The following is a 12,299-nucleotide window of genomic DNA, read 5'->3' as shown; positions in this document are numbered from 1 at the left end:
AGAAACAGAGACCACCATTCTTGACACTCCACTTTGAACATCTTTGAATGGCTCAAATATTTCCATATTAACTACCTCTCTCCCCCAATCTCCTCTTGATGCTACATTTCCCATTAAAAAGCACCCTTGGGGTGCCTGGGTGGCTCAGTCAGTTAAGCGTCCAACTTCAGGTCGGGTCATGATCTCACAGTTCATGAGTTCGAGCCCTGCATCAGGCTCTGTGCTGACAGCTCAGAGCCTAGAGCCTGCTTTGCATTCTGTGTCTCCCTCTCTCTGCTCCTCCCCTGCTCACTCTCTGTCTCTGTCTCTGTCTCTCTCTCTCAAAAATAAAAAAAAAAAAAACATTAAAAAAATTTTTTTAAAAAGCACCCTTAATCCTCAAACTGAGCTTAGAAGGAAAGTGGTCCACATCCAGTCTCCACTATCTCCCTCTAATCAGTCCTTACACGCACTATTATTTTGTGGGGAAGTGTGCCATTCTAAAGATATTTTAAGTGTCTATGGGATTTTTAGATCTGGGGGTTCATAGACTGTACCAGTGTGGAGCTCAGAAGGCAGATTTGGTCTGGAGATATATAGATTTTTAAAACAGAATGCATGAGTATGGTAGAAAAACTTCATAGAAAGGTAAGAAATAAGTTCTTGAAAAACACTAATCCTCCAATTCCCTCCCCAGAGACCATCTTGTATATCCTTCCAGACACAGCCAGCTTCATGGACATGGGACCTGTGCAGTTCCATTAAGGACCCATACTTAAGAGAGACCTGAGCTTGGTCTAATGCTCTGCTGTTGCCATCTTGAAGTTCTTTATCTTGAATAAGGGACCCCCCCACCCTGGTCCCCCAAATTAGTAGTAGGTTTTATTTCCAGCTATATTCCATGCATAGTTAAACACGTGATATACACATATACCCCTCTTTCCATCTCCTTTTCTTTTAGCATTTGGTGATTCTAAAAGAATGTGTGTGGATGAAATCTCCCAGGGAGAAGATACAAAAGTTATTAGTGCAATTTACCAAATATTTCTGCTTCTTCTGTTTCTGGGTGAGATTGCATTTCCTGATTCCCTGGGACCAAGTTCCTGGGGCCAAGTGACTAGTTTTGACCAGTGAGTTCGGGGCAAAATGGAGTGCATCGTTTCTAGATCAGAGCATTTAAATGCCACTCTAAGTCCTGCCAGATTTCTCATTCAAGAGTTCAAGATAGTGGCTATTCCATTAGTTTTGTTTTCTGAGTGACTACGATGAGCAGAGCCTCCCAGGTGACCCATGGTGAATATTTATTGTGGATGAGAAATAAAACGACATCGTTTTTAAGCCATGGGATTTGGGAGGGCTGTTTGTTATTGCAACATAACCTGTCATGACTGATAAAAATATAAAAAATGCTGAGGCAGAATTTGCTGGAACTGACACATAAAAGGAGAAGAGTCCTAGAAAGATACGACAAAGAACATAGAGGCAAAGACAAAAAACTAGGAGAAAGGGCCCAAGGGAGTCATGGAGATCAAGGGAATAAATTGCTCAAGAGGTAGAGAGTGGTACATGGTGTTGGTCCAAAAGGCCAGGTGAAATAAGGAACAAAACATATCACTAAATATGGCAACTGATAACTTATCGGTAAGCTTATTAAGAACAGTACCCATGAGGGGCGCCTGGGTGGCTCAGTCGGTTAAGCGGGCGACTTTGGCTCAGGTCATGATCTCACTGTCCGTGAGTTCGAGCCCCGCGTCGGGCTCTGTGCTGACAGCTCAGAGCCTGGAGCCTGTTTCAGATTCTGTGTCTCCCTCTCTCTGACCCTCCCCTGTTCATGCTCTGTCTCTCCCTGTCTCAAAAATAAATAAAACGATAAAAAAAATTAAAAAAAAAAAGAACAGTACCCATGAAATGGTGGTGGGAGAAATAGCAGACAGAGGGCTGAGGAAGCGAAGGAAGAGCATGAGATATCATTGTCTGAGTTCAGCAGAAAGACCAGGATCCCTGCCACGAGCACTTTTGAGAAGGGTCGAGAAAATTTGCATTCAATCTCACCTTTCTCCCACTATCCAGTCTCCTGAACTGAGAGCCAGGAGGTAATGTAGCCCCTGGTGCAGCTCACATGAGTAAGAAAGTAAAATTTAGCTCAGACTGGAAAAGTAAAAATTGGCTTGGCCGCTTAACAATCTGGAAGAGCAGTAATGAGTAAAGTCAGCTGCAAAAATAACACCAAACAGTATTTCACTGTACCTGTAAAGTGATAATACCACCACCCCCAATCTTTTTTGTTTTAAAGATAAACTTTCATTTGACTGTGGGGGATAAGCTTAGGAATCCCCCAGGCTTACATCAATGGGTTAACAAGGCATAAAGAAATACAAAGTCATAACATGCTCACGCCCAAGTTTGGGTAAACCAGATTGGCACCCCAAGAATAGGGCACCCCAAGAATAGGGAGGCGCAAAGGTGCCAGAAATAGGGAGGTGCAAAGGCACCCCAAAATAGAGAGGGAAAGGCAAAGGCCTGAAATAGAAACGGTGCAAAGGTGCCCAATACATAGGTATATGAAATAAACAAGATTAGATGTTCAGGGTGGAAGCACCCCAATTTAGTACTATAGCAGAAAAGCTGCTTTCACAGGAGAATAGGACCAGGTTAGGTAAATTGGTGAATTGGACTATGGACCACTGTGCTGCAGGCAAAGCAGCCCAGAGTGGAGATGGTTAACAAAAGAAAAGGTGCCTTATTAACCCTGAGGTTATTCCCCCATCTGTCTCATCCCCTAGGCTGGCTAAGGTAAACAGAGGTGCTGCCTCATGTCCGAGGTAAACAACCTTCCTCCCGACTGCCCAACGCCCGGATTTTGTGTTATATTGACCCAAACCCCAAACACTGTATATCTTCAAAACCCCCCTTTTCCCTCACGTCCCCAAGTTAATGTTCTTAGTTTCTTTATCTCTTTGTACATGCCCATCACGTTTGTAAACCTTCTGGCATGAATGGATAGAGGGCAAGGACCCTTAATCAGGGCTTTTGTCTTTTCTCGGACATTAGCCATCTCTCGCTTTAATCCTCATCCGCTCTTTTGCTGGCCAAAATAGAACTTTAGACTTAGAATCTACGACATTTTACAACAGTTTTAAGTTTGCAGAAAAATCACAAAGATAGTACACAGCTTTTCCATATATCCTATACCCAGTTTCCTTGATTATTAACATCCTACATTAGTATGGTACATTTTAATAATTAATCAATATTGATATATTAATATTAACTAAAGTTCATATTTTATTCACATTTCTTTAGTTTTTAACTGATGTTCCTTTTCTGTTTTAGTATCCTATCTAGGTTATCACATTACATTTAGTTGTCATGTCTCCTTAGCCTCCTCTTGGTTGTGACAATTTATTAGGGTTTTCATTGTTTTTGATGAGCTTGAGAGTTTTGAAGGGTATGTTAGGTGTATTGTAGCACCCCCACTCCCATTTTTTTGAGTGATTGCTGCTTTCTTACTGAGAAATATCATCCTCTAAAATAATAAACTATCAGAAAATTTGCTATTGGGAATTGCATCAATAAGAATGAAATACTCCACTTTTGCCTGGAGGATCTAAGTCACAACCTTGCCAAAGAGAAGCAGCCTCAAATTGCATCTCAGGTACAAAGCTTCGGATAAAGGGTTTCTAGACACAACATTCAACATCCATCTTAGCTTTATTGCTTCCAAGGAAGCAGGGCCCTGGGTCCACTTTGCAATCCAGATCTAAAGATGACCGTTGTATACAAACCTGCTTTGCTCTGAGTCTATCAAAATCTGTTGTCATTTAAATTTAATCTAAACCCCACCATTCCCCATAATCCTATGATAGCTCTGTCCCTTTAATGATGCCCCTAGATCCTCTGGCATGAGCTTTTCCTCATGGAATGAGTCAGTAAACCTAGTTTTGTTGAATGGTAAGTTTGTTTCTGATGGTCTTAGGCTGACTGGCCTACATCACACGTGTAACTCAGGGGGCACAGAGGAGGGCAGAGAGTGGATCTAGAGGGTCACGCAGGAAATATCCAGTATAGAAATAAAGCCCTCCTCCCCTCCCAGCCCCAGCAGATCTGATGCCCCCCTCCCACCCACCGCCCCCATCTACAGACCAGAGTGCTGTGAAGGATGTGTGAGAGGGAGGAGAGGAAGATCTTCATTCACCCAGTGTTCACAGACATCTGGGGTTGAACAAAGGGTTGTAGAAATGAATTAGTCAGTCTCTGAGTGGGCCTTGAGACAGTAGAAAGATTTAGGCCCCTTTATTAAGTCACAATGGAAACACTGGGTCTCCTGACATTTGAAAGGCTGCCCCTTTCCCCTAACTGAAATGAGTCCAAAAAAGTCAAAGAAAAAAGGGGATAAGGCAGAATTCTAAAAATGCCCTTCCTTTGAACACCATCTTTGTGCAGGCATCTGGGGGAGGCCAGCTGGGGCAGGGTTATCTGCCAGCCAGGCCTGTAGGACTTCGCTTCTCTTGTTTATCTCCAGCCACATCTGGGGCAGCTGCCAGGACCCGCCCCCACTCTGCCGTCATTGGAGGAACTCAAACTTAAAGGCTCCTGCTAAGAATCAGGATGTTTCATTTTCCTCTTACTGGTGGGCTTGCTGTGGCTGGTCTGGTAAGGCTGAGCCCTGGTCCAGACCCTTGTGGACAGTGAGCCTCTCGCCATGGCAGCCTGCTGCAGCTGTAATGATGTTTTCCAGTATGAGACAAACAAAGTCACCCGGATCCAGAGCATGAATTATGGCACCATTAAGTGGATCTTCCACATGATCGTCTTTTCCTACGTTAGGTAAGTGGGGTGTGGGGATGACCCCGGATGTCTGCAGGGGTTGACAGCACAAGAAACCTCAAGGTGCAGCTTCTGGTGCACAGCCTGAATTCCACGTGGTTTTAAATCTGAGACTTTTTTCTGATAGCAAGCTGGGGCTGGAGGTGGGAGTGGGTGTTGGGGTGGGAGAGGCAGGTGGTTGGAGGGGGGTGTGTGGGAAACAGTGTCAGGCTGCTGCAGAAAGAAGCCACAAGAGGCAAAGCCATACTCAGGGTTCTACCCCAGGCCTGCCAGGGTGAACTGGGCAAGGCATGCCAGGGAAAAGTGGGAAACAGGGCAACACCCTGGATTCCTAGGGAGGAAACAAGGATTCGGGGCACGCCTGGTGATAATGCTGGCATCTGTCTGAGTCATCACTGCTTAGGGGAGGAACAGGACCAGACTTGTCAATGTAACCAGGTCCTCCCCAGTGGCAGGAAAGCCCCCCTTGCTCATTTTTGGTTTTGGTTTTGTTTTTTAAGTTTACTGAGATATAATTCACACACTATACAACTCTCTCAATTGAAGTGTACAATTTAGCAGTTTTCAGTATATTCAGAGTTGTGCAACCATCACCACAATCCATTTCAGATTTTCATCACCTCCAAAAGCAACTCCACATCCCTTAGCCATCACTCCGAACCCTTCTGCTCACCTGTAGCTCTGGTGACCCACTGATCTACCCTCTGTCTCTAGGATTTGCCTGTTCTGCACATTTCATATAAATGGAATCAGGCAGTATGCGGTCCTTTGTGTCTGGCTTCTTTCACTCTGCATCACGTTTTCTTTTTGTTTGTTTAAGTTTATTTATTTATTTTGACAGAGACAGCACTAGTGGGGGGAGGGGCAGAGAGAGAACCCCAAACGGCCTCTGCATTGCCAGCATAGAGCCTGATGTGGGGCTGGAACTCCCAAATGGTGAGATTATGACCTAAGCCAAAATCAAGAGTCAGGTGCTTAACTGACTGAGCCACCCAGGTGCCCCTGCATCATGTTTTCAAGGTGCATTCATGTTGGAACATGTATCTCTATTTCATTCCTTTTTATGGCCAAGTAATATTCCATTGTATGGATAGACTGTTTTCTTTTCTTTTGGTGGACATTTGGGTTGTTTCCAGTTTGGGGCTATTATGAATAATGGTGCTATGAATACCAGTGTACATGTGTTTGCATGAACATGTTTTCAGTTTTCTGGTGTACCTACTAGTGAAACTGAAAGACCATTTAGTCACTCTACTTTCGACCTTTTGAGGAACCACCCACCTGTTTTCAAAGCGGCTGCACCATTTCATGTTCCCACCAGCAGTGTGTGTCCCATTCCTCCACATCCTCAACAAACACTTGTTCTTGTCTGTTTTTTGGATCATGGGCATCCTAGTGAGCTGTGAGTGGTTCTCACTGTGGTTTTGATTCAGGGTTACCTAAAGGCTAATGCCCCATTGCTCTTTGTGATGATAATAATGAAAACTTGCATCTCTATAGGCAGGCAGTGTAGTTTACTGGCTAAGGGTTAGAGCAATTATTTTATAATCCTGGGTAAATTTCCTTGGCCAGGTCACTTAACCTCTCTGAGCCTCCCTTTCTGCATCTGCTCATAGAGTTATCATAATTAAACAAGAAAAGGCATGACAAGTGCTTATCGATGTCTGGCATAGGGTGAGAGCTCCACAAATAGCAGCTATTTAAAAAAAAAAATAATCTTTTTGACTTAAAAATAGAATTATCATAGGGGCACCTGTGAGGCTCAATCAGTTAAGCATCTGACTCTTGATTTCCACTCAGGTCATGATCTCACAGTTCATGAGTTCCAGCCCCACATTGAGCTTCAAAGCCTGCTTGGGGTTCTCTCTCTCTGCCCCTCCCTTGCTCATGTAATCTCTCTCTCTCTCAAAATAAATAAATAAACTTAAAAAATAGAATTACCACAAGATCCGGGGCGCCTGGGTGGCGCAGTCGGTTAAGCGTCCGACTTCAGCCAGGTCACGATCTCGCGGTCTGTGAGTTCGAGCCCCGCGTCAGGCTCTGGGCTGATGGCTCGGAGCCTGGAGCCTGTTTCCGATTCTGTGTCTCCCTCTCTCTCTGCCCCTCCCCCGTTCATGCTCTGTCTCTCTCTGTCCCAAAAATAAATAAAAAACGTTGAAAAAAAAATTAAAAAAAAAAAAAAAAAAGAATTACCACAAGATCCAATAATTCCACTACTGGGTATATACCCAAAGGAAATGAAAATTCTAACTTGAAAAGATATATGCACTCTTATGTTTATAGCAGCATTATTTACAGTAGCCAAGATATGGAAGCAACCCAAGTGTCCATTGATAGATGAGTGGATAAAGAAGATGTGGTATATATATACAATGGACTATTACACAGCCATAAAATGAATGAAAGCTTGCCATTTGCAATGGACAGAGCTAGAGAGTATAATGCTAAGAGAAATAAACCAGTCAAGACAAATACCATATGATTTCATTCATATGTGTAATTTAAGAAACAAAACAAATAAACAAACAAAGAAAAAGGGGATGCAAACAAACAGACTTAAATACAGACAACAAACTGGTGGTTGCCAGAGGGGAGGCAGGTGGGAGGGATGGGTGAAATAGATAAAGGAGATTGAGTACACTTATCCTGATGAGTATTGGGAAACGTATAGAATTGTTGAATCATATTGTACACCCGAAATGAATACAACACTATGTTAATTATACTTGACTAAAACAAGAGTCTATTTTCATATACATTCTCTCCTTTGACTACCAAAGTAACCATGCCCATGCCTGGGATTTGAGGTCTGGAAATGTGGATTCAATAATCCTTCACTTCAGGGTCCATAGGTGGCTCAGTCAATTAAGCATCCAACTTCAGCTCAGGTCATAATCTCATGGTTCGTGAGCCCACATCGGGCTGTTAGTGCAGAGCCTGCTTTGGATCCTCTGTCCCCCTTCTCTCTCCACCCCCTCCCCCACTCTTGCTTGCTCGCTCTCTTTTCTCTCTCAAAATAAATAAACATTAAAAAGTTTAAAAAAAAAATCCTTTGCCTCTTTAAACCTTGGTTTCCTCATCTGTAAAATGAGGACAAAGTTTGTCATAAGAATTAAATGAGTTACTAAATACAAAGTTGCTTGAGAAATACCTGGTGTATGGCAACCTCTTACCAAGTATTAATTCTTATTAATATTATTAGGATTATCATGATTTGATTCATATGTTTATTACACAACAAATACTGAATAATAAACACATATAGTACATTCTAAAATAAGGCTCATTACTTAAGCCAGGTATCATAGAACTGATGATGAAGGGCAGAGTTAGTAAATGCTCCTTTATGCACCAATAGGTACATCGTGTGTCACAATTCCATGTAACAGGTGACGTGATTTCCTGGTATTCCTGGCACACAATTTCTTAAAAGCAAATTATTATATACATAAGAACAGATTGCTATGAGAATGCCTTATAATGATAAATATTTTTCTCTCATATGGGGGACTCTTACCTTACATGCATTTAAGTCCCTCAGATTCAGTTACACATGTTCCAGGGGAGCCTGGAGAGACAGCACAGTTTAAACAGTGCGATGACTCAGTGATTGGGTACCCCAGACTAAGCATGAGAGGGGTACTTGAGTTGGGGATCCTTCAGTCAGTCTCTGTTCCCTCACACTTCTCACAGAGTGACCGCCTTGCACCCTGCCTGTGAATCTCAATCCATACTCCCCACCCAACATGTCCCCGAAAATAAGCCACATCTTTCACCTTCACCTGGAGCAAAACTGGAAAAACAGTAACTTGTTCCAGAGTCAGAGGAAAAATGGACTTTGATGGACTTGTTGGAAGGTAGAAGGTCTGTTTGCTATGCTTTGTGGACAAGTCAAAGGTTTAACCAAAGGCAATTAAAAAAAAATTTTTTTTAAATGTTTATTTATTTGTGTGAGAGAGAGAGACAGAGTGCAAGCAGGGGAGGGGGAGAGAGAGGGAGGGAGACACAGAATCCGAAGCAGGCTCCAGGCTCTGAGCTGTCAACACAGAGCCCGATGCGGGGCTCGAACTCACAAACTGTGAGATCATGACCTGAGCCGCAGTCAGACACTCAACCAACTGAGTCATCCAGGCGCCCCTAACCAAAGGCAATTTTGACAGGACATGATTTTTACCTTGAGCACTGACTTTAGAAGGTAACCCCTATGTAAAATGCTACTCCATTCTTTATATTTTAAAATATAAAATTGAAGAAAAAATATTGCCAGCTTTGTTTTTTTACTCTATGTTAATGGAATACCTATTTATATCCCATTGAATGGAGTCCCATGGACAACAGCTTAGGAAATCCTGCCTTAAGTTTTACTGTCAGGCCTCAATTTGACCATTTACATCAAATGGGACTGGTATGAACCACAGGGGGAAATCCTGACAGGCTCACGTAATACTCAAGACATACAGCAGCAGGTCGTGGGGTCTAGCTGTGGAGTTCCAGGTTCAGAGTCTGCCCTTACTGGGGTTGAAAAGGCAAAGAGCCAGGATAATGAAGTAAGATGGGGCTTCAGTTATTGAGACTGGGGTACAAGGCAGGGGCTGTCAATAAAAGAAACGAGACTGGTTAGCTTCTCTTAGTCCCTCAAAACCAAGTTCAGATTGGAATCAAAGGCAGGGGCTGCAGCTATAGGCAGGGTCAAATGGCCCCAGCTCCTGGGTTGCAGGAGTGTGTAGACAGGATGCTGAGTAGGCCTGTGTTAGTCAGAATTGTTTGGATAATAAGTGACAGAGACCTAACTCAGGTAAGCCACCACATCACACAGTGGAAGAGATGGGACTGCTCTCAGACATGGATGGTTCTAAAAGCTCAAACTATGTCATCAGGGCTGGGTTTCTCATCGTGACTCCATTTGGCTTTGTTCTTGAATAGGCTCTCTATGTAGCAAGATGCCATACTCACATCCTCAGCAACTCCAGAGGGGCAAGCAAGTCTTTCCTGATAGCTCTGGCATGAAAGTCCCAGGAAAGTCTCTGATTGGTAGGGCTTCAGTTACATATCCACCCCTGAACCTAGCCTTGTGGCTAGAGGCATGGTGTCACCTGATTGGACAATCCTGGGTCATGTGCTCATTCCTGTGGCAGGAAGTAGGGAGAGAGTGGCAAGGCTGAATGAGAGTGGCAGGGCTGAATAAACCACATCCAGTGACTTTACCTTAGGAAAGAAGAATACTGTTCCCAGAAGAAATGGGAAAAGAAAGGGGGGGATGGGGCAAAGAAAAAAATAAACATTCATTACAAGGTTTTTCCAAAAGCCAGAAATTTCAGAGACTTCTGAAGTCTACTGCTTTATCCCTGGCTTGTCTCAGCCCCGCGCCTGGGCTGTGGAGACTCTGCCCCAGGTTATTGCCACGGCAGGGACCTCGGGATTCTCGACAGAAATTTCCTCTGAGAATCAGCTCCTAGAATTCCACAGGATTTTCTAACCCATGATTCTGGCATGGGAAGAATGGGATAATGATGATTATACTCCCAGGAAAACTGATACCAAAAAACCTGAATGACAATAAAAATAACTTCCTTACACTGCTGGCTTTATTTGTATCATCTCATGGCATGCAGGCATTGTTTTCATTATTGCACAGATAAGGAAAGGGAAGCTATGAAAGATGGAGTTAATTTCTGAAAGATCATCCAGGTAGAGAGTAGGTTTCAAAAGGGATTCAAATCCAAAACCAATGCAATGCTCTTAACCCAGAAACCACACTACTGAAGTGTTTACCTGGCAGAGTGCAAAAGCCCAAGTACTAGGCCTCCTGAATCCTTGGCCAAGCATTCTTTATTCTTCACCTTGATTCGTCTTTCTGGGTTGGCCTGGGCGAGTGCAGGACAAGGAGGGAGGCTGGGATGAGGATCCCATTAGCCTGTCCTTTTCCATTACTCATTCATTCCCGCAAATAAACTTTAGACTATCTACTATGAGTTGGGCACTGTCTGTTGCTCTAGAGATTATAACAGTGAGTGAAACAAAGTGCCTACAACTCATGGGGCTATATGCCAGTGGAGAAGAAAGATATGATACCAAAAAGCAAAAAAGACATAATAAAATGTCTGATGGTGATAAATCTATGAAGAGTAATAAAGCAGAGAAGAGGACAGACAACAAAGATGGGCAAATGTGAGCACGTGTGTGATAGAGGCATTTAGGTTAGATCTGCACAAAGAGAGGGACAAACCATGACGTATCTAGAAGAGTGTTTCTGGTGGGAGGGTACAGTAAGTCCAAAGGCCCTGAGGTAGAGATTTGATAGGGTGTTCAAGGAAAAGCAAGGGGGTCAGGTGGCTGGAGCAGAGTGAACAAGTAAGCGAACCGAGAAGCGGTGCGTGGACTGGCGAGGTAACGTGGGTGGGGTTGGAAGGGCAGATCATTCAGAGCCTTGGAGGCCACTCTGAGTTCTTTGGATTTTATTCTGAGTGAGTTGAGAAGCCATAGGAGGATTTTAAGCAGAGAAGTAAAAGAGATTTGCATTTTCTCGGGAAGATTTCCCTCTTCCCTGGAGACTAGTCCTCTCAGAAGCTTCTCCAGTGATACAGAAGACTAGAGAAGATTGAGAGAAAAACAGGAAAAGAGACTCCATTCAAACTGCTTCTTCTCCCTCACCCAGTCAACCTCTACTTAGGCTAACAGAGAGCGCAATATTGTCCTGCACAGCCTCGGGCTGTCTGTCACCATGGAGACGGTGCTGTTGTGCTAGTTTGTGGCTGTTAAAATGTAGCTCCTGGCTGGCCGCCTGTTACATGGGAGGGCTGCCACACACCTTTGAGGCTGGGCCTGTTCCAACTGAGTGGAAGGGAGTCTACCATAGAGGTGGGAGGAGACACCGGGGGCAGGTCCAGCCCATGCACAGCCCAGGCAGGGAGGGGCAGGTCCAGCCCATGCACAGCCCCTCTGGCCCCTGCCACTTGAGGGCAACAGAAACAGGAAGAGATTTGCCACATTCTCATCCCACTCTGGACCCCACTGTGTGATGTGATAGAGAAGGGGGGTCCAGAGAAGACCCACTTCAGGAGGAAACAGCTCGAGGAGGAGGAGAATCCAGCCACCTGATCCACATATCTGAAAGAAAAAAAAAAAGAGGAACAGCCAGAAGGACCTGGTGAAAGCCAGAACCTGGTGAAAGAGGAGGGAGGAGCAGGGGCTGAGCGCAGAGAGATTTGGAATTTGTTTCTCAGGGCCCTGGGAAGCCACTAAAAACTTTTACAGAGGGGAGTGAAACCATTTGGTGCCTGTGTCTAAAAGTGCTCTCAGGCCTCTGTGCGGAAGGTAGACTGTAGAGGGCAGGAGTGACAAGGGGAGGGCAGTGAGAAAGCCACCAGAGTCACCCAGATGAGAGAGATGGCGACCTGGATGAGAACGGGGCGGCGCAGGTGGACCAAAGTGGGCAAAGCGGGGATACGTTTTGGAGGCAGAACTGACAGATTGCTAGGAGGTGGAAGATGACT

At 44.3% G+C, this 12,299-nt stretch overlaps 2 protein-coding genes across 5 annotated transcripts in view; one reads left to right on the top strand and one right to left on the bottom strand.

Annotated features, from left to right (window-relative positions):
- IFT81 (intraflagellar transport 81) overlaps window positions 1-12,299 on the bottom strand; it is a 191,455-nt gene that overhangs the window by 115,608 nt on the left and 63,548 nt on the right. The window lies entirely within an intron of this gene.
- The window catches only part of P2RX7 (purinergic receptor P2X 7), a 47,154-nt gene continuing 39,075 nt past the window's right edge, over window positions 4,221-12,299 (top strand). Inside the window, exon 1 of one of the 4 annotated variants that reach the window (XM_078435828.2) lies at window positions 4,221-4,806. In XM_078435828.2, the coding sequence (XP_078291954.1) occupies window positions 4,682-4,806 (125 nt within the window). In that variant the 5' untranslated portion in view covers window positions 4,221-4,681. The remainder of the gene's footprint in view (window positions 4,807-12,299) is intronic. The other 3 variants (XM_078435827.2, XM_078435830.2, XM_078435829.2) reach the window with 3 other exon arrangements.

The sequence above is a fragment of the Panthera onca genome, chromosome D3 (assembly GCF_046562875.1).
Source record: "Panthera onca isolate mPanOnc1 chromosome D3, mPanOnc1 haplotype 2, whole genome shotgun sequence".
In the NCBI taxonomy this organism is placed as follows: domain Eukaryota; kingdom Metazoa; phylum Chordata; class Mammalia; order Carnivora; family Felidae; genus Panthera; species Panthera onca.
The sequence above is the reverse complement of the archived record's forward strand: the minus strand, read 5'-3'. Positions and strand labels throughout refer to the sequence as shown.